The sequence below is a fragment of the Schistocerca gregaria genome, chromosome 8 (genome assembly GCF_023897955.1).
Source record: "Schistocerca gregaria isolate iqSchGreg1 chromosome 8, iqSchGreg1.2, whole genome shotgun sequence".
NCBI classification, from domain to species: domain Eukaryota; kingdom Metazoa; phylum Arthropoda; class Insecta; order Orthoptera; family Acrididae; genus Schistocerca; species Schistocerca gregaria.
In genome coordinates this window covers 293,988,434-294,016,361 of record NC_064927.1, presented here as the reverse complement: position 1 = coordinate 294,016,361, position 27,928 = coordinate 293,988,434, and the positions used below count along the sequence as shown (strand labels likewise).

The 27,928-nt window shown below is 43.4% G+C and overlaps 2 protein-coding genes across 4 annotated transcripts in view; one reads left to right on the top strand and one right to left on the bottom strand.

The window, feature by feature from the left end:
• LOC126284510 (uncharacterized) overlaps positions 1–20,702 on the bottom strand; it is a 136,579-nt gene extending 115,877 nt beyond the window's left edge. Inside the window, exon 1 of the mRNA XM_049983485.1 lies at positions 20,488–20,702. Within this exon, the coding sequence (XP_049839442.1) occupies positions 20,488–20,524 (37 nt within the window). The 5' untranslated portion in view covers positions 20,525–20,702. The remainder of the gene's footprint in view (positions 1–20,487) is intronic.
• The window catches only part of LOC126284505 (rabankyrin-5), a 499,589-nt gene that overhangs the window by 209,865 nt on the left and 261,796 nt on the right, over positions 1–27,928 (top strand). The window lies entirely within an intron of this gene.

Sequence of the window (27,928 nt, the reverse complement as noted above, 5' to 3'; positions counted from 1 at the left end):
TAAGATACAATTGCGTAGCAACCATAAAATCGAGACCCAAGAAGAATCAAATGATTACAAACGCAAGCAACCATACAAACTCAATTTGTAGCAGTGATTTTATAGTGCTGTTACAACATTTTAGGAATGAAGCGCTGTAGTTCGAGTACTACTCGAGAGGACCCTCGAAAATTAGAAAGACAACTGTCTCAGTGAACTATGAACAGTCTGACTAGAAAGCTGCAGCCTCATTCCGTGTCCTTGGTCACAAAACCGGTGTAGCAGAGAGCAAACGGTATCGACGTAGGCTCCCAGCTCGGTCAGTAGATTTTCTGTTTATAAAGCATTTACCAAACTGAACGTTTGCTTTAACACTACGTGCCACTTTACGTACTCCGGTACTGTCTTCTTCAGTGAGAGAAGCAGCTTACACAGGAATTACGAGAACATGACGCTTCAACACACAGTACAGCAATAGGCGAATTCCATATTCAGTATCAGAAAATCAACCGAAGCTTACGAAATGTTGTTTGGCAGACAACAGAAATGTAAAAGCACAGTCAGTCACCTTCTTGACAGTTCTTGCTATACCCAGACACACACATCCTTGAGTAGGATTACGTAATCAGATACATGTGCAACAATCATAGTGTTGCTTTTTAGATACACTAAGCTCACCGCCAAGGTAAGGACTGTGGACTGCAAAATACTGCACAAGATGCAAATTAAAAACTGTTCTCTCCCTCCCTTCTTTCCCTACGTAGTCGTTATTTTTCTCAAAGCAATTTCGATAGCGTGGAACACGTTTCATTCTTGCATCAGTGATTTCAACCAGTTCAGAGTAAAGCATTTTCAGCGCCTCATAGTTTCCAGAACTTTGAGAAGACTGATATGGGATTAAGAAAGGGGATGGTTGTTACTGGATGCGAAACGAGAGTAACACGGTGAATTTCCTTTGTATTGCCATTCTATGCATTTCTTCCACCTTTTGGCTTTCCCTTCTTTGATTAGTACTCAGTTCCCATCTGAGCCGCCCCTCCCCCCCCCCCCCCTCCGTTTTCATACAGCTGCTTCGCTTTTCTCTTATGACACACATAGGTTTCCTACAGGCAGCATATATTTGCCCGTAGTCATGTAGACTTTTAGAGCTTGGTATTTCCGCTATAGTCATTCCTGCTTTGCGATTTTGCACTTTCTCTAAATCTCAGGTTTTAGACATCTGCATATCGTTTCGGCAGCTTTCTTTGCTGCAGTTTTATATTTTCTCCATCGGTCTGTCTAATCTAGTATATCTTCTGTTATCCAAGGATTCCTGCTTGGCATTCTCTATTCTCTTTTTCCCTGTTTGAGTCAAGGAAGAGGCAATATAATTTCTGTACAAGAAACGTTATGGCTTCCTTCACTCTCGGCAATGCTCCAGGATTAGCCTCCCAGATTGGATAGCGCGCACGCTGGGTAACATTACATCCGCATACGGTGAAACGATGAGCTAGCTAGGAGCCACGCACTATCCGATCAAAAGTGCGAGGATACTTATTAACAGACACAAATCTGGACTGTGTCCACCCTTCAACTTAACGAAGGCTTGAACTCCGCTGGAGATGCTTTCGGTGAGGTGCCTGAACATCTGTGGAGGAATGGCAGCTCTGGACACGTCACTCCATTTCAGGAATGTTATTGTCCACAAACCGTCCTCTCAAGAGATACTGATTTATGGGAGTGCATTGTCATGCTGATGTCAGGACGTGCTGAAAAATGTCTCCATTTTTTTAAATTTTGTTGTCAATCTCAGTGGAGGTGTTAGACGTTATGCATATTAAATTGTAGCGCGTAACATGGTGGTGTGTAAAGTAACTATGTCGGTGCGTGAGAAAGAGCAAGCTGTAAATAGTGTTTCGAATACGAAAAATTTGTCCACACCTGGAACACCCTCTCTTTCAGCATGACAATATCAGACTACCTACCAGAGCTGCGACGTCTGCAACAAGCCTTTGGTTCGCTGTCATCGATCATCGTCCTGATGGTCCCGATTTGGCATCGTCCGATTTTCGTCTGTTTCTGATTATTAAAGAACACCTCAGAGGACCTTACTTTGATTGTGACGATGTGGTGTAAGCAGAGGTGAGGTTGTGGCTTCCACGGGAGAAATCTGCTTTGAGAAATAAATATGAAGACATGAAGAGTAAAGATGTAAAATGCTAGTAAAGTTTTAATAGTTTCCACAAAAAATCGGAAGCATTACTTTCCAGCACGAGCTCGCACAATACGCCATCGAGCCGATCTGATCCTGTACAGTACGCTTAAAAATGCTGTAAGTGTGTTTACATTCTTCCGCATTTAGCATTTTCTTAAGCTGAGTAAGGGGGAACACACCACGCGTTTCTGGTCATCCATTCGCTGGTAACGTAGCTCATTACACCACCTCAAATGCCTCTCACCGTTGACTGTAGAAGTGTCTGGTTTTTGGAGGAGCTGCTCGGCCGTTGTACCCCGTCCTGTTTACCTCCGTATGCAGTGTCATTGTGCTAGCTGGTCTTTGGAATCAACGAGTAATTTCTTCCACTGATATCGCGCGGTATTTAACCACCACCCTCGGCAATGCTCGAGCATCCATATCCATCGGTACACGCGGTTTAGCTGGTCGTGGTTTAGCTGCGGTTGTCCCTTTTTGCTTGCACTTCACAATCATTTTACCATAGGACACCTCATGTTACCGTTAAGTCGCCTTTGTAGTGGAGGGAACGCCTCTCGGGGCAGCTTATTGTCCGGATACATTTGATCAGATACTTCTGGTTTTCGGCGCCAGCTATCGCGGAGAGGATCGGGGCCGAGCCTCGAGCTACGACCGGTTCATATGTAGGTGAGGGGGCCAACAGGCCCGGCTCGTCATCACGGAGTCCCACCTTCTGCAAATGCCACGCAGCGTCAGAAAGCTAACAGCGGCGCTCTTCGGAACTACACCGATTAGCAACGGACGCCAACGATTATCTCCCTCCGCCTACAAGGGGAGTGCCCTAGTGCGAACGCCTGAAACCGAATAAAAACTAAATAGGAGATGAATATGATCTACCACCCATCAAGGCCCTTCACTTGTAAGACACTCTGCATTTGTGTATCGTCGATGTTTGGCTTCTGGAGTCTTTAGGGCTCGTCAGGCTTCAAAGGCAGAATACCATGTTACAGTTATGACCAGGAGTTTTGTAAGTGTCAAAGATGATGTACTATTTGACAAAAAGTTAAGCATCTGAACTTAATGTCAGATTAAAACTGCGTGCAGGATTCAAACTCAAACCCGGAAACTAGCCTTTTGCGGGCAATTCTCTGACTGACTGGCGGACAATTTCCGACGAAAACCTCACTGATATAAAATATCAGCGAAAGTTGGTCAGAAATACTTTGAGGAAATCATAGTGACAATCTGAGATGGAGCTGCATTGGGCATGTAGGCACATCAAGTGAAGAAAGCAGCACGAAGTTCTTTGCAGGAATTTGCTCCAAAAAATACTTAGACGACAACATAACTGATAGTTTGTAGAGATCAATAAACAATTAAAATCATTTGTGATCTATTTTTTCTGCTAACGGTCACATTTATTTATTTTATGTTTATGTTTAACTTTCTTGCAACGCGTTTCAAGCATGTTTTGCTCATCATCAGGCGTTTATGTGTACAGTTCTTTCTTAGATATAAAATGTCTTAATCTAAGTTAACATAGAACTGTTCTTCTGCTGGGAGTGAGCGGCCAGTGAATGGCCAGAAATGATTGACGTGCAGCTATGTCCCGTTGTGATTGACGTCATGGCATTTGTGGGATGCAGATCGCCTTGCACCAGTTGTTATGGTGTGGTAAACGTGTGACATACTGTTCTTACGTCGCTTTTTCACCTGCGAATTTGCGCTCCAGAGCTTCAGCTGCATCGTTGGTACACTGGAGGAGCTATTGTTCAACATGACACTGTTGCACTGCTTAGTCTACCACTGTTTTTGGCGTACTTAAACTGCACAAACGGTTCTCGAGATACGTAAACAGTATACCATAAATACAATGTGGCGACCCTGCAGCTTGTGGATGAGTACAGACTCGATTCTTTCCCAACGATATTCGCAATACTGACAGTCAGGGTTTAAATGTCATAGAGCAGCTATACGTCCGCCGTGTTTGAGCCAAATGGAACTGAGTCAAAAGCCACACTGAAGGATCTGACACACCTCGATTTTCAATAATCAATCGATATTTAAATCGCAAAACTGTTTTAAAAAGTCGAATAGATAAAATAAAGAATTTTGACGTTGTGGATGCAGTTATTCCATTAAGAAATTATCAGCATTTGTTGTACTGTGAATTAAAATTTCAATTTATTTCATTGTTATTCCACATTGTCACGTTCCCTAAACTTAGTCATGATTTTCCACGCAGTCACGCTCTCTAAAGTTAATCAGCATTGTCACAATTAATTAAAATTATTTGGATGCATAAAGTTGTAGATCGTCTACACGAGTCATCGTTGCAGCAAATAGACTGCTCTACTAAATAGTAGTGTGTAACCATCACTTTGAGAAAATAATAACTGCGTTCATGTTGCCCTTAATGGGAGAACTGCTCAGCTGCAATAACATTATACGTGAATTCATTGCAAGAACACTTGCTTTCATTTTGCGCTGTGTTTCCGGTCCGTAGACTTAATGCACAGAGTACTGATTCATAGATTCGGTTTGTATTTACAGGCAGGCTTGTTTGGACGACCATGAACACACTGTCGTAGCAATGTCTCATTATGAAGGCAAAAATGTATGCAGTCGAGAAACTAATAACAGATGGCCACGCGGATGAGCTAACTAGAAATGGTAGGCTGTCGTTAACAGGGAGATAAAGTTCGTTGGCATCTGCTTAGAAAGAAATAAAAGAAATACCGAAAATTGGGTTCCCAGCCTCTGAGAAGCAGAGGCTACTAGAGCGCGAAAACGCAAGAATTATTAAGCAAAACGATGTGGAAAATTCTGGAAGATGCTGTCACGCAGGGCAGTGTAGAATAAATGTTGCTTCGTGCTGTTGGTAATACTACTAATAGAGTGTCTTTATCTTCATATACAAATGTAGTCTTCAAACCACTGTACGGAACGTGCTAGAGGGTATTTACTACCTTTCCTGCTCCGTTCGCAAATGGTCTGGATGGTGAAGGAGGGGGAAAGGGGGGAGGGGTGGCAGGTGGAATGTTTGCTTTCGTAAGTGCTCTAATCTCCCTCACTATGTGCATACAGTCTTTACGCGAGAGGAAAGTTGGAGGCAGTAGAATCTTTTTCCAGGCTATCGCGAATTCTGGTACTTCACGATTTCCGCGTTTCGCGTGAAAAATGTTCTTCCCTCCAAGGGTTTCCATCTAAGTTCGCGGAACATTTCCATAATACTCCCATACTGAATGAATCGGGCGGGAATCGCAGGAAAACTACTAGGTAGCTATCGCGAAAGCTTCTTCGGTAAAGCAAGCTTTAGTGCAGAAATGCAGTGCAACCATTACACTATCATCACCGTATATGTCGTGTAGGGACAATGAAGAACAGGATAAGAAAGAGTGGGGCACGCACAGAGGCTATAGATATATTTTCCTTCTGTCAATACGCGAATGGTATAGGCCGGAAATCTCCGCTATTCACTGTACACTGCCGTGCGTAGTATGTATGAAGATGATCTGATGTTGGACATAAATACGAAAACATCGTGAGAAATGCATGCTTGAATGTGAATGTAGATGCTAGCCAAGTCTGTATGTTGTCGCCGGCCGGGGTGGCCGGACGGTTCTAGGCGCTACAGTCTGGAACCGCGTGACCGTTACGGTCGCAGGTTCGAATCCTACCTCGGGCATGGATGTGTGTGATGTCCTTAGGTTAGTTAGGTTTAAGTAGTTTTAAGTTCTAGGGGACTGATGACCTTAGAAGTAAAGTCCTATAGTGCTCAGAGCCATTTGAGCCATTTTTGTGTTTTGTCGTCTTGTGTTCGACCACGAACGGCACATGCACAATGTCCTCAATACGTTGCAAGTGTCAGTCGTGGTAAAAAAATTTGTTCAGTGTAGTCGAGTGCATTATGTCTGAGTCAAGTGAATTAGAACGTGTGCAGACTGGTGGTGCTCGTATGGTGGGTTCTTCCATAACGAAGGGAGCCGAAGTGCTTCGTGTTAAAAGGGGCACATTATAGAAGATCTACACTACTGGCCATTAAAATTGGTACACCAAGAAGAAATGCAGATGATAACGGGTATTCATTGGACAAATATATTATTCTAGAACTGACATCTGATTACATTGTCATGCATTTTGGGTGCATAGATCCTGAGAAATCAGTACCCAGAACAACCACCTCTGGCCGTAATAACGGCCTTGATACGCCTGGGCATTGAGTCAAACAGAGCTTGGATGGCGTGTACAGGTACAGCTGTCCATGCAGCTTCAACACACCACAGTTCATCAAGAGTAGTGAGTGGCCTGTTGTGACGAAATAGTTGCTCGGCCATCATTGACCAGACGTTTTCAATTGGTGATAGATCTGGAGAATGTGCTGTCCAGGGCAGCAGTCGAACGTTTTCTGTATCCAGAAAGGCCCGTAAAGGACATTCAACAGGCGGTCGTGCATTATCCTGCTGAAATGTAGGGTTTCGCAGGGATCGAATGAAGGGTAGAGCCACGGGTCGTAACACATCTGAAATGTAACGTCCACTGTTCAAAGTGCCGTCAGTGCGAACAATAGGTGACCCAGACGTGTGACCAGTGGCACCCCACACCATCACGCCGAGTGATACGCCATTATGGCGATGACGAATACACGCTTGCAATGTGTGTTCACCGCGATGTCGCCAAACACGGATGCGACCATCATGATGCTGTAAACAGAACCTGGATTCATCCGAAATAAAAGTCCCCATCTGTTGACTCTGGGATCGAGACGTGGCTGCACGATCCGTTACAGCCATGCGGATAAGATGCCTGTCATCTCGACTGCTAGTGATACGAGGCCGTTGGGTTCCAGCGCAGCGTTCCGTATTACACTCCTGAACCCACCGATTCCATATTGTGCTAACAGTCATTGGATCTCAACCAACGCGAGCAGCAATGTCCCGATACGATAAACCGCAATCGCGATAGGCTTCAATCCGACCTTTATCAAAGTCGGAAACGTGATGGTATGCGTTTCTCCGCCATACACGAGACATCGCAACTACGTTTCTCCAGGCAACGCCGGTCAACTGCTGTTTGTGTAAGAGAAATCGGTTGGAAACTTTCCTCATGTCAGCTTGTTGTAGCTGTCGCCACCGGCGCCAACCTTGTGTGAATGCTCTGAAAAGCTAATCATTTGCATATCACAGCATCTTCTCCATGTCGGTTAAATTTCGCATCTGTAGTACGTCGTCTTCGTGGTACAGCAGTTTTAATGGTCAGTAGTGTACATCGCACGCACAGAAAGCGGAAAATAAAGCGCCCTCTAAGTCACAACGCGGACGAAGGTATGTATTGAATGATCGTGACTGGTGGTAATTGATGAGTATTGTGGCGAAAAATAAGAGGACGACAGCTGCAAAAATCACCGCAGAACTGAATGTCACAATTGCGATTCTTTCAGCCCCAAAACAATACTAAGCGTTGCTCCATAGCAGGGGATTGCAGGACGATCTTGAATTCCAGAACGGAAGTCTTAAAACCTGGACTCTGGAACAGTGGAAGAATGCCGTTTGGTTCGAAAAGTCTTGTTTCAAACTGTTTCCGACTTCTGGCCGAGTTTACGTCCGCGGAGTGAAACTTAACGAAGGTTCGGCGATGATTTGGGCAATCATCTCGTGGCATTCCACGACCCCCGTGGTTACTCGGCAGCGTCGCGTTGCTGCCAGGCATTGTGTGACGAATCTGTTTCCCAATGGTGATGCTGCGTTCCAAGCTGAAACGGCGCTGTTCGCACAGCTCTAATCTTCCAGGACTGGTTTTGTGAGGACGAGGATAAATTTTCGTATCTCCCCTCGTTACCACAGTAAACAAGATTTCAATATTATTGAGTCTTTGTGGTCTACTTTGGAGAGAAGGGCACGTGACCGCTGGCCAGCTCCGTCATCGTTACTGGAAGCTGCCACTATTTTGCAGGGAGGCCGGTATAAGATTCCCTAGAAAACCATATAGGACCTGTTTTTATCTACACCAAGGCGACTGGAAGATGTTATCAGTACTATCGGTTTTCGTACACCATATCAGGATTGATGATGCATTGTGTTTTGTTCTTTCTGCAACTTTGCCCAACCCCTGTGTATGAAGGAGAGCAGAGTTACTATCACACTTCCGTGATGCAGTCGTCCTAATTTTACCTTTGTGTCTGATGAACAATCGCCGTCAAGGGACTTGTATTCCCTTACAGAACAGCAGCGATCCTACGCGGGCGGGAATTCAGGTTTGGGTTCTGGAAGAGGGCGGGGTCACAGTTTGTTACTATCTCCTCCCCATCCCGCCCACAGGTGTAATTTGCCATCACCCGCACTTTTGAACTGCTACAGTTGTTCCATTTCAGTATAACAACAATTTAAAATATAACTTGTTACGATATAATTTGTTTACCTCAGTGCGTAGCGCAATGTCCAAGAAATCACAGTTCAGGGAAATATGGCATTCGAAAAGCGTACGTTCGAAAATCTGGGATGCACATTTGTCTTGTAGTTAATTTAATACAAACTAACCCTCACTACTTCAACGCCGTTATAATTTACGCAATATACCGCAAAATCTAATTTTGCACTCAAGAATATTTCAGTAAGCACTAAAATTGTAAACACTGTTGTGCAGGCTATTCTATGAGAACATGTAAATAAGGAGACTGCCATTTATCTGATTTGTATCACTCTGTGTTCAGGAAGCATTTCTTTTCTAATTTTTTTCTTTTAACAGAGGGCCATGCTCTTTATCCTACCGCACTCGAGTTGCTGTGCTTTTCGGGTTCTAACTATCGAATCGGATTTGTTGTTGAGAGCAGGCATCAGGCTGGGAATGTGCGCATGTGTTGGCTAGAATGTAACCGTCAGTCCGCAAACACATCCGCATGGGATACCGGAAGCAAGTAGAAATTAACTTGTGTTAAGCGCAGCTTGTAAATTATAGAATTCCTTGCAATTTTCGAGAAAGTTTTCATGCTACTTTATTCTCCGAAATTTGGGTGTGAAAAGTGGAATTTGAGATAAGTGAAAAGATAAACGCTTCTATTACAAAATTTGTGTGTATAGTTCCCGCCCAGACTGTAAAATTTTCGTGAAAACTTCGAGAATTAGTCACAACAAATGTTTCGTATCAATATGTAATTTAATTATCAGTCTCTTTAATATAGAGGTTACGAGGTTACACAGAGTAGTAAAATGGTTGCAGAACAGATAAATCACAACTTAGGACTACCGCTGACCGCTACATGCCCGATGAGCCAGCTACACAAGCGCTTTGTGCCGGTTTTTCATTCCTTTTCGACGCTGCCATAGCTCTCGCCTTCTCTCGGCACTGGATTTTTTAGGCTTTTTTTAAATTTCTTTCGACGCGAACTTTCCTATGATTTGCGTTTTCTACAATTTCGAGCATAGTTACGGCTCATACGAGACATCTTTCATTACTTTTTAATTTTCAGTTTAATACAGTTTTTCATTTATATTCAGGCGAATATTTTTATTGTTGTATCGACGTTGGATCCTAGCAGTGTTCAACTTATTCAAAATGACACCCAAATTAGTGACCTAACTGAAAGCATTCCCACGCAACAGCAATATTTATACATGGTCCACTCAGCGCCGCCTTTGACGTAACCGTCCAGTGACATCTCACAGACGGCAAGTGGCGGCAGCAGCAGCAGCAGCAGCAGCAGCAGCAGCAGCAGTGTAGGGTATATGAAGTGTGGCGGGGGACATGGAAAAGTGCAGTAGTTGCTGTATTGCGGGAAACGGGGCAATTTATCTGACGTTCAAAAGGGGATGATCATTGGCTTTCGGGGAAGGGATGGAAGCTTTTCCTAAATGTGTAAGTCTGTAAACTGTTCGCACGTCGCCGTGGTTTAGCATGCATAATGGCGCTACCCAAAACCGGCGCCGATGCAGCTGTGGTGCACCACAAGCCATGGATGACAAGAGTGAACGACGGCTGCAGAGATGTTAACGCGCGTACAGACGTACAGCGGTAGAGCAACTGACCGCCCAGATGAACCAAGGGGCTACCAAGTGTCTCTTCAGCGACCTTTCAGCGAGGTTTCGCAGCTGGCGCCTGGTTCATCCACCCACGCTGATCGCGCTTCATCGGCGACGAAGTCTGAAATTTGTGCGCCAGTAACACAACTGGACGTCCACTGAGTGGCAACAGATGATCTTTTCAGATGAATGACGTTTTATGCTCTATAGGGCAGATGCCCGTTGGCGTGTACAGCCCTGCAACAATCGTCGGGAGGATCCAGGCCGGAAAAGGGAGCGTTATGGTCTGTGGAATATTTAGTGGCATTCTGTGGGTGACTGTCATTCTGAAAGGCAGACTGGATCACCACAAGTAGGTATCTCTCCTTGGGGACCATGTCCACCTCTACATGCAATGTGTTCTTCCTGGGCACGAAGGCAACTACTAGCAGGACAGCGCAACGTGTCACACAGCTCGCAGTGTACATGCGTGGTTCGAAGAGCACCGAGATGAATTTACTGAACTTCCCCTATCGCCAAGCTCCACGGATTTATACACAATCGAGAATCTAGGCGACCACCTTGATCGGGCTGTTCGCGCTACGGATCTTGAACCGAAGAACCTAGTGCATGTGGCCACGGTACTGGAGACCGAGCGAGGTGGCGCAGTGGTTAGACACTGGACTCGCATTCGGGAGGACGACTGTTCAATCCCGCGACTGGACCTCCTGATTTAGGTTTTCCGTGATTTCCCTATATCGCTCCAGGCACATGCCGGGATGGTTCCTTTGAAAGGGCACGGCCGACTTACTTCCCCATCCTTCCCTAATCCGATGAGACCGATGACCTCGCTGTCTGGTCTCCTTCCCCCAAACAACCCAACCCACGGTACTGGAATCGGCGTGACACCACATCCCTATCTGTGCGTTCCAGCACGTCGCGTATCGGACCGCGGTTATTCAGATTTCTGACAGGTGATCGCACTAATGTGACTCAACAGTGTAACTTACACAAAGCTAATTCGTAGCACTCAGGCGCCTTTGCCTACAGTTGCACGTTGACGTCACAGGTAAAACAAATACTGTGGGACAAACATGTACAGACACGATTACTCCTTGTGCGCCTAATCACTGATTACGCATTATTAGTCTCGTAGTCATTTGCGATTCAAATTTGGCGGTATTTTGCCGCACAAGCGAATTCGACCGACGTCAAAAGTTTTTTTTTTTTTGGGGGGGGGGGGGGTGTTCATAACCACACTCCACAATCTCAATGCCCTCCTTGGACCTTGATCCTGATCGCACGTAGTTGCACGAGGCAGAGGCGTTACGCGGAGGCGCTAGTGTACTGGCGCGCCACAGGCAGCCGGCTTGCGCAGGTCGGTGCCGCTGCCGCCGCAGATGCATCCTTTAACGGCGCACGGGCGCGCTCAGCTGTGGGCGTCGCCGGCCTCGTGAGTCACGGCCGACGCGGTCCCGCATCGATTCTCTCTCTCGGGGAAACAGACGCCGCCTCCGCACATTTCCCTTATTAGCTCTCTCCCATTCCCCGATAGCGCGTCTCGCTGCTAATGGCACCTGCACAGGTAATGAACGACCGACGACGCGACGTCTTCAAAGCGTACTCCCATTGGCACGCTGTCCCTCCTCGAGAAGAAGGGGTGAACCGGAACTTCCTCGCACTGCGCCATATACTTTCATTATTTCCCATCCGCTTTGTTTCAGAAAACAGCATTTACGAAATAGTGCATTATGCTAGGTACTAATCACTGTTCCATTATACACATTAATGTGACAACCGCCTGTGTTCGACGTCAACGTGGTGTAACCTCTCACAAACTGCAGACGGCAGTTCTAGCAGTGAACGGTGTATTAAGAATGTCAGGGGGACGTGGAAAACAGTGCACTCATAAAACATGAATGCTGAACACGCTTGCACCAAGTTTATCTGCACAGAGCTACCACGTGAAATCTAGCGGCGCTGTAATACCCAAACGACTGCAGATTGTTAAGGTAGACGAGCCAGTGACCTGTCGGACGTTCGTCCTCTTCTTGTTTGTAGACAGTGGCAACGAATTCTAACCTCAAATCCGACATCCAGCTGTAGTGATAAAAATAGTTCTGAAACTTAGTGGCGGATTAAAACTGTGTGCCGGCGCGAGACTCGAACTCGAGACCTTTTGCCTTTCGCGGGCAAGTACTCTACCAACTGAGAGCAGGAGAGCTTCTTTGACGTTTGGAAGATAGGAGACGAGGTACTGGCGGAAGTAGAGCTGTGAGGACGGGTCATGAGTCGTGCTTGAATAGCTCAGTTGGTTCCCGCGAAACGCAAAGGTGCCGAGTTCGAGTCTCGGTCCGGCACACAGTTTTAATCTGCCAGTAAGTTTCATATCGGCGCAAACTCCGCTGGAAAGTGAAAACTTCATTCCAAAAATAGTTCTGTTCGCAAATGATTAGCGGCTTACTTGTCAGCAGAGCGATAATACCATACGGATGTTGAGTCATCCATAGTTAGTTACTCGTAACAAAGAATTGTACAGAGACCCCTTTTATAGAGATGCCATCCCAAAAGAATATTGCGCTCGACCACACAAGGATTTTCTCGTGGGCGAATACGTTTAACAGAAAACAATTCAGCCTGAGGAGAGGGTCAGCTTTGCAGAAACAGCTTTATTCACTTCCTATGAAGTCACACTTCCATTAACGGCACTACAAATTGCTGTATGTTGGCTTGTTCTTCGAGGTACTAATATCGTATTCACTAGTCAGTTACACATTTCAGACAAGGTCTGAATTCTAACATAGATTGGCTGTGTGGTTCTCTAGATTTATGCCGTGACAAGTCTTCTTAGCAGGAACGTTTGCAACGAAAATATCTGATTATTAGTTTTTCTGTGTTTAGAGGGTGCTGTTCCGCGACCGTTTACTCAGTTAAAGTCTACTCCAGTTGCTGATACACTTCTTTCTCAAGTCCAAGAACGGTTTCGGCCGTAACATTCAGGTTATTTTCAGATACTCTTGAAAGTAGACAGTGTGATATCAGAAACCGGGCGTGGACCTAAAAACAAATATGTAAATCAGCAACAACAGGAGCCGTCTTTCATTAGTAAAGCAAATATTTGAGTTACCGTTGCTTCTGTGGTTTTTTCACCACTTGTGGCAACCATTCTATTTACCAGAGTTGGCGGCATCCAAGAGACCACAACCTAGTTTTACACTAGCTTCCGCAGCCAATTCTCGTTTGATGTCTGGCGATGGACTTAGAATATATTCTTACCAGACAGTGATATGTGCGGTAGCTCGATATTATTTACACAAAAAGATCCCAGAAACTACAACATACACTGGTGTACAAAATTTAAGGACGATGTTAACTTTGGCATGAAGTGTCACTGCCAAGAACTGCTCCATACATAAAAAAAACTGCTACCGTGTAGTACAGAAGTTAATGGAAAGAGAAACGCAATGACACGAACGGAAATGACATCAGGACATTACAAAACGTAGGGTGTGTGGTTATCGCTCCGATGCTGACCACGAGGTTGGTAAGGAGTTGTTGAGGGCGTTCCAGTCCTCCAATTGGGCGGTTGACATTTGCTGGATGGTCGTTGGTACATGTGGACAGGCTGCAATGCATCTTCCCAAAGTGTCTCGCATGTGCTCCGTGGGATTTAAGTCGGGGAATGAGCAGGCCAGTCCATTCGCCGAATATCCCTCGTTCCATTGGCTGCTCCTCGTGCGCTGTTTGACGTGGTTGCGCATTGTCTTCCACAAAAATGAAATGATGGCGAAAAGCACCCTGACGCACGTTGCGAAGGAGTACAAATTTGCTGTAACGTTGACCGCTAAGCTACCGTGTTTACAGATTTTGGGGTCAGTAAGCCCATGCGGCATTATGCCTCTTTTTTCACTGTAATACCTGGATCACCTAAACGATCATCTTCGACCATGTATCTGTATTCATTACGTATTCCCACCTCTCGCCATATGAGGGTACGTTCAGAATCGCTACTCTGACTGAATCTGCTGTCAATCCGAGAAGAGCATGTGACTCTAATACTCTTGGTCCAGTCCCTACGTTCTTGGCAAAACTGCTAACGGTGCGGCCTATGTGCTAGTGTCAACGGTACACAACGTACTTGTCCTGTTAAATGTGGTTCTAATTACACCCACTGTTAGACGTGGGTCCCTTCTTGCTTGTTGCACAATGTAGCGGTCATCCGCTGCCGCTGTTGACCGTGGTCGACCACCTCATCTCCTTCTGGCAGCAATGCTTTTGGTTACGAACGCGCCCTATATACGTTCAACAATGCGTTGAGTTATACAAAACTCCTGGGCTACACTAGTCACATTTCCCCCCCTCTTCCAGTTTCCCGACGGCTCATGTCTGTGTGAATACATCCGTATGTTGTCTCAGGTCCATGTTGTAATGAACACCACCATCACAGTGCACCGTAACTGCACACTGATTCACACACACTTGTCTTTTTCTCGTCCCTTCAACTGCCTCGTGTTGCGAGGCCAACCTCATTTAGCGTTGTGGCGTGAAGTCAAACTTCGTGTGCGCGACGGGGGGACCTCTGACAACATGCCGCGACACTGTAAAACCATTGCATAAAAAGGGGGATATGTCGGATGTCAACAACTACCGCCCAATCTCTCTTCTGACAGCTCTATCAAAAATTTTTGAGAAAGTAATGTATTCAAGAGTAGCCTCCCATATTTGTAAAAATAAAGTACTAACAAAATGTCAGTTTGGTTTTCAGAAAGGCTTTTCAACAGAAAATGCTATATATGCTTTCACTGATCAAATATTAAATGCTCTGAATAACCGGACATCACCCATTGGTATTTTTTGTGATCTCTCAAAGGCCTTTGATTGTGTAAATCATGGAATTCTTTTAGATAAGCTAAATCATTATGGTTTGAGTGGGGCAGTGCACAAATGGTTTAATTCATACTTAACTGGAAGAATGCAGAAAGTTGAAATAAGTGGTTCGTGTAATGTTAAAACAGCTGATTCCTCAAACTGGGGTGCTATCAAGCACGGGGTCCCACAGGGTTCGGTCTTAGGTCCTTTACTGTTCTTGATATACAGTAATGACTTACCATTCCACATTGATGAAGATGCAAAGTTAGTTCTTTTTGCTGATGATACAAGTATAGTAATAACATCCAAAAACCAAGAACTAAGTGATGTAATTGTAAATGATGTTTTTCACAAAATTATTAAGTGGTTCTCAGCAAACGGACTCTCTTTAAATTTTGATAAAACACAGTATATACAGTTCCGTACAGTAAATGGCAAAACTCCAGTAATAAATATAGAATTTGAACAGAAGTCTGTAGCTAAGGTAGAATTTTCAAAATTTTTAGGTGTGTCCATTGATGAGAGGTTAAACTGGAAGCAACACATTGATGGTCTGCTGAAACGTCTGAGTTCAGCTACGTATGCTATTAGGGTTATTGCAAATTTTGGTGATAAGAATCTCAGTAAATTAGCTTACTATGCCTACTTTCATTCACTGCTTTCGTATGGCATCATATTCTGGGGTAATTCATCGTTGAGTAGAAAAGTATTCATTGCACAAAAACGTGTAATCAGAATAATTGCTGGAGCCCACCCACGGTCATCCTGCAGACATCTATTTAAGGATCTAGGGATCCTCACAGTAACCTCACAGTATATATATTCCCTTATGAAATTTGTTGATAATAATCCAACCCAATTCAAAAGTAATAGCAGTGTGCATACCTATAACACCAGGAGAAAGGATGATCTTCACTATGCAGGGTTAAATCTGACTTTGGCACAGAAAGGGGTAAATTATGCTGCCACAAAAGTCTTTGGGCACCTACCAAACAGCATCAAAAGCCTGACAGATAGCCAACTAACATTTAAAAATAAATTAAAAGAATTTCTAGATGACAACTCCTTCTACTCATTGGCTGAATTTTTAGATATAAAGTAAAAAAAAAAAAAAAATAAACCTTAATCATTACTGTCATGCAATATTTTGTGTAATGTAATTTCTTGTACAGACATCTTTTATTAACCTGACACGTTCCACATCATTACGAAGTGTCGTATTCATGATCTATGGAACAAGTATTAATCTAATCTAATCTAATCTAATCTACTGTCATTCATTTCTGCCGATTTGTTACTATGTTACGCTACTTCACCTGTGTCCTCCAAAAGTTTTGCGAAGCACTTTGTATTCAGCCAACGTGATGGGCCATGTAAACACGACTGCTATTTTGACATGTGGTAAAGCACGAAATTTTCGCTTTGTTCGATTTGAAGATGGCTAAAGGCCGAAATTGAAATAGTGACTCTTAAAAACAAACAATTTTGAAAGACAGTCATCACTGTCTGTATTTAGAAATTTCTTTTGACTGTGAACCCCACCCAAGAAAAACTTAAACCGATGTTATTATATCAGTTATTCAAAAGACACGTAATAAGTGACAATAAAAATTGCAAATATCAATTTAAGAACGTTAGTGATCTTGAAAGATTATCCTTACAAAGTTATTACTTTCTGTAGCCGTTTGGTCGGATAGGGATTTGCCTTTAAATATTGACACCACTAAAACTGATCCTTTATGTGCCTTCTTCAGATATGAAAAGGAATGAGGCGGGGAGCATTTCTCAGGAGGAATTTCGGAAGAATAATTCACGGATGGGATCTCTGTCCAACGGGTACAATATTTCGGCAAACTATGACGTTGCCATCATCTGGTCCGCTGATATTTTTGTTGAAGTAATTGACACGCCATCGAGTGAACAGTTCCTTTGTAGGAGACGTATGCCTGGAAAAAAGACACACACACACACACACAATATTATCCAATTATCCTCCCGTGCTGTTTTGGCGTGACGTTATCGCCGTCTGCTGGGTTTCATGAAGATAACCGCACCACATGTGCGTATGTCAGCGCCCTTTACCTGCACGACCATGTGAGTTACTAAGAAGTACGACAATGGAAGCTTCCATCTCGTAAACGCGTACAGGTCATTTTGAACTGTTGCGGCACCTAGCTTATCGTGTTATGTCTACGGACCAGGTAGAGTTCTTTACTGCTGCTGTCGGCGCATTCCTCCCGACGCACAGCAGCTGGAGGAAGAACAGTAAAAACGTGTTTCGTTGTTTGTGTCTAGTTTAAAAAATATCCAGCGTCACAAGACGCTACGATTACAGTTGCTTAGACGTGAACAAAAATGTTCTCTTCCTATGTAACCTATAGAAAAAATAGCTGTACGATTATTTTATCATCCGACCGTACAATGGAGCTGAAGTTCATTCTTAACATAATCCATGATTTATGGACGGGTAACTTAGCAGCTCAAGTGTAACATGAATGACGCAAAAGTTTCTGATTGTGACAGTGATTCTCTGAATTTTTGCTCGTTTTTTACTTTACTTAACAACACTCTTGTTAGAGATATACTGATGTGTAAGTAGGTTTCCGAATCTGATGACGCTGCTTGTGAGAGTGAAAAGTTGCTTCTGCTGCTGGACTTGAATATTTCTATTAAATGTAATTGGAGAAATTTAAAACAGTTACAGAATCTGGTAGAAGTATTTACTAAAAACCATATTTTTATCGAGACTAAAAATATAAAGTGCTCGAATACATGAAAATAGGTACAAAAGGCGGGCTTAATACCGCAGATGTGAAACGCGGAGAAACATCGTCACCAAGTCACGACGACTGATAATGACACATGGTCGTTGAAGAAGATTGTGAAGCAAAATAAAGAGGACGACAGTTAAAAAGTCACTGAAACACAGAAAAAGTCATGCTGAAGTATTAAAATCTGGAAGAATCTCATTTGGTCGGATGAGTCTTGCTTCACACGATTTTGCCGCGCGGGATTAGCCGAGCGGTCTGGGGCGCTGCAGTCATAGACTGTGCGGCTGGTCCCGGCGAAGGTTCTAGTCCTCTCTCGGACATGGGTGTGTGTGTTTGAACTTTTTTTTCACACGATTTTGAACTTCTGGCTGAGTTTAGGTTCCAAGAGTTAAACTTGGCGAGGGTTCGTTGATGATTTGGGCAGTCATACTGTGATATTCCATGGACCCTATGGATATTCGTCAAGGCAGCTTTACTGCCAATGATTATGTGACCACTTTGGCTGATCAGGTCCATCCCATAGTAGCGTACAGTGTTTCTTCCCCAATGGTGATACTGTGTTCCAAGGCTACACAGCCCTTTTCACACAGCCCACATCGTCCTGGATTGACTTTGTGAGCAGGACGATGAAGTGTCGATCTCCCCTGGCCACAAGTTGTGAGCTGGCAGTGTTGACTAAGAGACGTGCAACTGTAGTCTATCAATCTCATTGTTACAAATTGTACTGACCGTTGCTACTATTACTTATGTATTACATGTTCTGGCTTGCTTCAAAGTGATATGATGCAGGTTCAGTTTGCGAAGATCGTATCTTGAGTAAGGAACTGCCCTTCCCAGCCCACAGCCACGAGCATGTCTAAGGTTAGTGTGTATGTCTACAGAGAGGTCTTTAGACGGCAACGCTGAGATTCGAATACTACTCTTGCCGAATGCGAGTACAGTATCATTACCGCTATGCCAACTTGCTCAGTAAGAAACGCTGGAGTAAGCTGGTCGAGATCCTTGGACAGTCTCCGTGGCAGGACAGTTCCATTATCTCATAATACTCCCTACCAATTTGCTCTTCCTGCTTGTTACTTTCTGTAATCCTTCAATTTCACATCTATGAATAGCACTTCTCCTAGTAACTTAAGGGAAGTCGGAAAGAAAAACAAAATTTTTATTATTTTTGAATTTTTATCTCGTTATAAAATTTGCAATTTTCTGATTAAAATTATATACGTACATCACTTATAAACTCACATGGTAAGTATTTTATTTTTTAAATACAATCTACACCAGTTGAAAATGTTAAAATTTTTGCGTATATTACCTCAAGATATAGTAAAATTGGTAATTTTTTATATAGAAGGCTGTGGACTGCTGTGTTATAAAGGTTAAGTTACGTGTTTGTATTGGTAGCACTGTCAAAAACAGCATACTATCGTTTCATAGTATAACAAACACGCGTTGTATGTCGGAGAGCTAACAGAGACAGACTTACCGACAAAATGATTGAGGAACTACAGCAGTATTATGGGGTGGCCATTAGAAATAATACTGAGGATTTCTTGAAATTGAAGGAGGCAGTAATTGCGACCTTCTTCCACAGACTGTCAACTAATGAAAAACCAGTACACCACATTTGCCCTCCTGAAAGTGATTCATGGTGCAATAACCGCAATGCCCAGTACTCAAAACAGTTCATACAGCCATAAACATTTCGTTCCAGCAGGTCATGTATATCATAAAACCTATTTACAGAGACCTGGCAAATCCTGAATTACTGAAGAAGTGTCTGGATTGTTATACTCAAAATCCTAGTGAGTCGTTCAGTAATCTTATATGGACTCGCTTATCAAAAAATTTTTTTTGTTTTAATGAAGACACTAAAGTGGGGAATCAGAGATGCTGTTATTGCTTTAAATGATGGCAACATAGGTAAGGTTAAAGTGCTAGTGCATATGGGAATTAATCCTGGAGCAAACTGGATCAGAGAACTTGAACGGATGGACAAGGTTCGCATTTATAAAGCAGAGTATGCAACACAGTTGGCCACTAAGGAGTCCAGAAAGAAGAAAAAAACTTGGAATGAGATCAAGAGGATGATACACAGTATGTGCTGGGTGTTTCTGAGTAACTAAAATTAAAAAATTAAGCAAATATTGAGGTACAGTCTTTTGAAACATTTTCTGTTGCATTTTTCGCTAAATCTGAGAAACCACTTCGTGTAGAGTATTAACATTTTTAGGGAGTACTAACATACATATCCTGAGTCTACTGAACTAAAAGAACAACATAATGTTAAGTATAATCAAAATTATTTAGGATAACCGTACACAAAATATTAACCGTGTAGTTAAAAAATTGTATTTCCGAAAGCAGTGGCTGAAATCCAATTATTGTAGTTTAGTAGACTCAGAACATACAGTTTAACGCCCTGTAAAATTTTCATGTCATTGGCTGCAGTGTTTCCTGAAATAAAGGGAAGCCAAGTCACTAAATTTAACATTGTGGGGATAGGGCATTCCAACTCCCCTTAATAGACGCGACAGTCTGGCGGGCCAAATGTTTCAAATTTATTTCCCATTTTTGGGGCGATTGCAGTGTATTTATCCACAACTAATATGAGCCGTCCTTCAGTGCCTCTTGACTCAGGTCGTTCGAATGACATCGCCAGCAAGTGGGAGACAGTGGTTCCCGCTGGGTCAGTGGGACTCACCTGCGCACAGCAGGACAAGAAGCAGGCACGGCGACATGGTAAGGCGACGCGTCGTCTGTCTCAGTCCGTGTGCATGGTGGCGCGGCGCGCACAGCTCGGCCTGTGCCGGGCACTCGCGGTCGTTCTCGTAACGTGTGAGCGGTTCGGCTGCTTGCCGCTGACTGGCTCCCGGCCCACAGCCAGCTGATCGCCACCCTGCTAGCTGTCTTCCGTTGGAGCGAGCGAGCGTGCGTGCGGACGGTGGAGGGGATGGGAGGGGGGGGGGGGGGGGGTTGCACTGGAGCGCTGTGCACGCCGCACTGCCGGCGTCCATCTGCCCCCAAACCCTCACGCTGGTACGTCTACACCAGGGTTTCTCACACACTGGAGCGCTGTGCACGCCGCACTGCCGGCGTCCATCTGCCCCCAAACCCTCACGCTGGTACGTCTACACCAGGGTTTCTCACACACGGTAAATTGCGCACGGGCAAAGCGAGGTGCAGAGGGAGTTTACACGTTGCTTCGGTCTAGCTAAGGGTTAATTCGCCTGATCTCGACTTGCATGGTGAAGGTGCTGTGGTGCGCCGCCAAGTGCGTTGATAGACGTATTCTGCGTTTACATCTGTATTGTCCACTCCACCGTGAGGTGCAGAGGGTATGTTTCATTGTACGGGTTATTAGTGTTTCTTCCCGTTCCATTCGCGTATGCAGCGCAGGAAAAACGATTGAATGCCTCTGTGCGTGCAGTAATTAATTATTCTTCTCATCTTCACGATCCCAATGTGAATTATGCGCAGGGGATTGTAGTATATTCCTAGGGTAATCATTTAAAGCCGGTTCTTGAAACTTTGTTAATATACTCTCAGCATAGAAAGAGTGATTTTGCGGTTCTGTTTTTCCAAGTACTTTAAGTTTAGCTAGGATGCCTTTACAGTAGGCCCGTCTATCATATTTCGACGCATTGCCTACTTTAATGTAATGGTTTGCACTCGACTAAGACATTGTAGTCACTCTGTGTTGCCGAATGTCTTCCACGGCTAATATGTATCAGGTTCCAAACCGGCGTGTCGCGATGTTTTGATATTTTGTACAGTACTATGGAGCGTGCCGAATTCTTTTTTCTCTCCGTATGAATAACTTCAAAGTTTATAATAAGGCACGTGTTACTTTTAATGTGAGCACATATTAATTTCGATACAGTCCACGCAAGTCTCAAACTATCACAGCAGGCAACCCTTTTCTATTTCCAAGAATTCGAGCGAAGGTAAAAATATGAAACATTGCTTTACCTTACTCTTCTAACTTAGTGAGCACAATCTCACATCGTCAGTTTAACTGTATACACGACTTAAGGGGAAAAAAACGCTGTTATGATAAAAGCGTTGGGGAAGCTAATGCTTAAGTGAAATAAAATCTTACTAGATTACCTTCTCATAAGTTGGGCTTAAAATGTGTGAAAAAAAAAATTGAGTGCATATTGCTAAATAGGAGCGCCGCAATTCATAGATGCTTCTGGCATCGCGCAATCTCAAACCATCCCTGCTGGGAAGTGCAATATGGATAGTACTTCACATTGTACCACGTATTGGAAGAATGATCGCTTAAATGTCTCTGTATGCGCTGTAATTAGTTCACTATTTGAACTGCCCAATGTAATGTGGAATCGACGTCAAGATGCCAGTGTAAAAGGACCTGGGAAGTATTATTTAGGTCGACAGCAGAAAGGCAGTAACAGCAGAATGGGTCGGTTTGGAGAGCTTCGAACGTGGACAATTCATTGTCTGTTATAGATCCATCAGGGACATTTCAGCCCTTCTAAAGCTGCCCAAGTCGACTGTTGGTGATGTGACTGAAACGGAAACGCAAAGAATAATGATAGGTAAACAAAGACCAGGCAGACCTTAAGCATTTCTGACGGTAGTTGTACAAAATCGCATGAAAATAGCGGAAGGAATCAGTCGTGAGTCCCAGTTTGCTACCAGCAGCCCAGGTAGCACTGTGGCTGTACGGAAGAAGTTAAAAATGATGGGCTACAATGTTGGAGACGCTCCTCGGCGACTCCTCCCTCGGGCGTGTGAGCGCGCGGGTGTGAGCGCGCGCGCGTTTGTGTGTGTGTGTGTGTGTGTGTGTGTGTGTGTGTGTGTGTGTGTTGTCCTTAGCGTAAGATAATTTACGTTAGATTAAGTAGTGCGTAAGCTTAGGGGCCGATGACCTCAGCTGTTTGGTCCCTTTAAGACCTTACCACAAATATTTTCAGATTTCCCCGACACTTCAAATGTCAAAATAACCACATACATATCTCAGCATATCGGTAGATGCTGGATCGTTTCTGACAAAACGACGGTCAAAGTTTTTGTCATAATTTAGATGCCTTTTTGAACGCGATAATCTCATTCGAAATAGTGGCACAATGGCTAACTTCGCGACCGTCCAATTTAGCACCCAGTGTTCGAAACCGGATTATTATTTTTGTTTATTTTTATCATTTATATGCTCATGTCGGTAGAAGGTTACTACACGAATGTTTCTTGTTACGTTATGTGATACAAGGGCGGGCGTTACATCTGTTGTAAAATTAGAACAGGGTTTCACCATGTCATTTATTGTTTGATGCATGTGTGGCAGCGTCGGGGGTTATAAACCTTTTAAATTCTTGTATTTCATTCTTACATAATTTCTCTATTATTTTATTCTCCGTTTAGAATTTCTATGTTTTCGATGTATCGTCCAAATATTCGTAAAGAACAAACACCACGAGCGTCGCGCGTAGGCATGTTCGCCACAGTGACATTTCTTCGTACGAGTCTCGTTCGGAAAAGAAACATCTTTAAAATTGTTGAAGATTTCCATCGTTGGCAGTAATTTCGGGCAAACGACGCATAACGGATCACTTTTCCGAAAACTGGAGCTTGCACTTGATTATGAAAAAAGATACGCTACAGAAATTCACCAAAAACATTTTCAAATAATTTTGCCATTTATTCATTTTTTAAAAATTCGTTCGTCAGACACACAATGAGTAGACGAGTTAGGACAACGTTATTTCAGTATACAATGGAAAACGTTCGTGTAGTAATCTTCTAAGAACATGGCTGGATAACTGAAAAATAAAAACAACAATCGGGTTTCGAACAAGGAAGCTCAGAATTGCGATGCAGCGGCGATAGTCACTGTGCTACCGCTTTGGTCGAACTATTTACTCGCTAAAAGGCATATGCATCGATCAGCCAGATTATGACCACCGACCTACTATCCGTATAAACCCGATAGCTTTGTCATGACTGTTAGCCAGCTGGACGCACGGTGCGTATACTAAAAGTGCGAGTGCTGTCCGTGTGTAGAATGGGGAATGGCGCGAACTATCTGAGTTTGACAGAGGGCAGATTGTGATGGCCCGGAGGCTCGGCACGAGCATTTCGGAAACTGCGCGACGTGTCGGATATTCAAGGAATACTGTGTTGAGTGTCTTCGACACGTGGCGAAATCAAGGTGAAACCACGTCCAGACGTCGTGGAGTTGGGCGGCCACTACAGATGTCGAACGTCGTAGGTTGTTCAGACTGGCAAAACAAGACAGGCAGTGTACTGTGGCGGAACGAACATCAGAGTACAAGTGTATCTGAACACACAGTGCACCGAACACACTCCTAACGATGGGCATCAGCTGCCAACAATCCATGCATGTGCCAATGTTAACACCACGACATCGGCAACAACAACTGAAATGGGCACATGACCATCGGCACTGGACGTGACATCTCCCAGGCCAACAGCTCCTTGACACCAATGCTGCAGGACAGATACAAACTGATAGCGGCTGCGTTACGGTCTGGGGAGCATTCACGTGGGCATCTGTGGGACCAATAGGGCTCGTGCAAGGCACCATGATGGCCAATGAGTGTTGCAGAGCTCGTACACCCCTTCATGACTATCGTGTTTATTATGGTAGTGGCACTTTTCAACAAGATAATGTGCCATGTCACAAGGCCAGGAGGGTGATTAAGTGGTTTGACGAACACAGTAGCTAGTTCCAGTTGATGTGCTGATCCCCCAATTCGCCAGATCTCAACCTGATCGAACGCGTCTGGGGTGTGATTGAACATGGTGTCAGAGTTCATCGCCCCCTCTCCGGAATTTATGGGAATTAGATGACTTGTGTGTACAGATGTGGTGCCAGTTCCCTCCAGCAACCTACCAAGGCCCTTGCTTCCATGCTACAATGCATCACCTCTGTTAATACATGCCAAAGTTGGACACACCGGCTGTTAGGTGGGTGGTCATAATGTTGTAGCTGATAAGTGTAAAGTACCTCAAAAACAGTGACCGTCATTTTCTAAAAAAACAGTCGAAGAATAAGTCGAGATATGTGTTCTTAGATTGGCCCCTGTTCCACTGAGTGAAGTTTCTGGGCAAATGGATTTTGGCATTTGTGTGTTCTCCTCATGAGTGACAGTTCAGGTGGTGTAAAGAGTGACACCACGGGACAGTTGATAACAGGCAACTAGTGTTACAGTGTGATGAATCACTCTGTGGCAGTCAAATAGAATGATTTAGGTTTGATGAGTGTGTGGAAAATGTGATCTGCCATAATGTGTAGTGCCAACAGTGAAGAAGTTTGGTAAGGGGGTACTTTCCATGCTCAGGGTATTGTACCATTATTGCACTTAAGAAAATGCTTAATGCAGGAATATACAAACACATTTTGCAGCAATATCTGCTGCATACAATAGAGGAGCAATTTGGAGATGATGATTGATTGTATATGCATCACAATACATCCTGTCACAAAGCAGCATCTGTGGGCTACCGTTTGTGGACGTCATCACTACTGAACTGGCCTGCCCAGAGCCGTGACCTCAACCTGACAGAGCACCTTTAAAATCACTTAGGATGTAGAATTCGCCCCAGACCCCAGCAGCTAAGAAAACTACATTATCAGGTTTCATCTCTTGAGGACAGATGGGCTGCCACCATTCCACGGATGTTGATAGGGTCCTCAGCAGAAATCTACCAATCATGAAGACAAAATCTGGACACATGCCATATTAATTCCACTAATAGGTGTCTGGATACTTCTGGTCAGATATTGTGTAAGCCAGTCTTCACAGTTCCTACAGGAACCATGCATAAGCAGTTGTAACATTTACCTAGATTTGTAAATTAATACTGGTTCAAGTCGATTGCTGGATGGGTTTTCTTTTTCTTCATGGATCTGTCAGTCAGATGAAAAACTTGGTTTCATTTATGATTATATTGGGTGTAGTATGTCCTTACCTCCCTCCAACCTTTGAGTTGATCTGCCCAGCCATTACAGTGGTTCCACAGCTTCACATACACTGCTAACCAAAATCTTGTAATATAATAATTTGTTTACATCACTTCAACAAACCTCCAAGAAATTGTAATTCAGCAAGATACATAAGGCAATAATCACTTGTAAGAAAATTTTTGGAATGTGTGTGCCATTCAGTTGATTTAAGAACTATATTAGCAATAAAAACACAACTTTGATATGAAAATTTATATGATGAAAAGAACAAAATGAGCATTCACCATTATCAGTATTTCACTTTGCTCTAAGATTATGATAACTGACTTTTAGACTATGGCTATGCAATCAGGTAAAAGAGGTAGGCAAGGAAATAAATGCTAAAATAAAATTCAATGTACTCCATAGTAATTTTTTGTCAGTATTTGAAAGTAGTTTTCATAGCAACCAGAAAGCAACTAAGCTGTTAACAACTAAAGGGATTAAAAATTGTGTAAAAGGAAAACTGAAATTTACATAAAGGCAAGACCAAGTTAGTATCTGGCATTACCTGCATTCTACTGGAACTATTGTAGTATTTTATGGGAAGCCATTACATTGTCGAGAAATGTATGTGTCATGACAAAAATTAATACTGTAGATGATGATTTTGTAGTCATTGTTGTCTTGAGTCTGAAGGCTATCTCTCCACTGCAGTGTATCCTGTGCAAGCCTCTTGGTTTCTGAGTAACTAGTACAGCCTACATCCACCTGAAACTGCATACTGTATTTATGCCTACGCCTCTCTACAATTTTCAACTCTCTCCCCACCCACCCGAACACCCCTTCCTCCATTACCAGATTTACTACTGCTGGTCCCTCTGGATTTGTCTTATTAACCACTCTCATTTTTATACAGTTATACTGTACATTTCTTTTTTCCCAAATAGATTCAGCACCACCTCATTAGTTACTCAGCCTATCCCTCTTCCGTCATACAACATTTCAAAAACTTTTAATTTATTTTTTCACAAACACTTTTGTTGCTATTGCCAAATGGCTGTTGTCAGTCATTTATTTTGCTGTTCAGATATAACAATGCATCTACTACTGTTGGTGACTCCCAGTCTGACTCTCTCAACATCACCTGATTTAATCTGACTGCATTCCATCACCCATGTTTTACTTTATTTGGTGACCATCTTGTAATTTCTGCTGAAGTCACTGTGCATTCTATTCAACTGCTTTTCCAAGTCCTATGCTGTTTGTGAAAAAATTGTCATATAGTCATCAAACCTCAAAGTTTAAATTTCCTCTCATTGAAATTTAATTCCTTGTCAAAATTTCTGCTTAGTTTCTTTCACTACTTGCTAAGTGCACAGATTGAATATTATCAAGGACAGACTGCAACTCTGCTCCACTCCCTTCTCAGTTACTGCTTCCCGTGTATATCCTTTGACTCTTCTAACTGCGATCTGGTCTCTGTAAAAGTCATAAATGACCTTTTTAACTGCTGCCATCAAAATTTGAGAGACTGTGTTTCTTTAAACTTTGTCAATACCTTTCTCTAAATTACAATATCTGTTAACATGAGTTTGCCCTTTCTTTAGCCTATCTTCCAGGACCAGTACTATTCACACCTGTCAGCACTTGCCTTCTTTGGAATTAGAATTATTAAATACTTCTTTAAATCTGAGGGTATTTCGCCTGTCACGTGTATCTAGCACTTCTGGTGGAATAGTTTTATCACGGCTAGCTCTTCTAAGGATCTAAATGCTTCTCTGGAAGTATGATCTACTTCAGGGGCCTTGTTTCTGTATAAGTTTTTCAGTGATCTGTCAAATTATTCTCACTGTATTATGTTTCCCCATCTCATATTCACCTGCTTCCTCTTCCCTTACAATAATACCGTCATAAAGTTTATTTACCTTATATATAGCCTTCATATATTCCTTTCACATTTCAGCTGCCCCTCCTTTGCTTGATATGGGCTTGCCATCTGAGTTCTAGAATTACAGAAATTCTCAGAAACCATAGTTCATATGGTGTTTTATGTATTTCAAACAGAATTTTAAAGAATTGTTCTAACGTAATACAATACATCCTGTCCTTAATGATAGCCTATATGTAATGCATAACAGGTGTGGGTGTTTTTTCCACTCAAATTAAAATATACAGTTGCTACCTCTTTGTAAGAAAGGTGAGGGAAACTTAA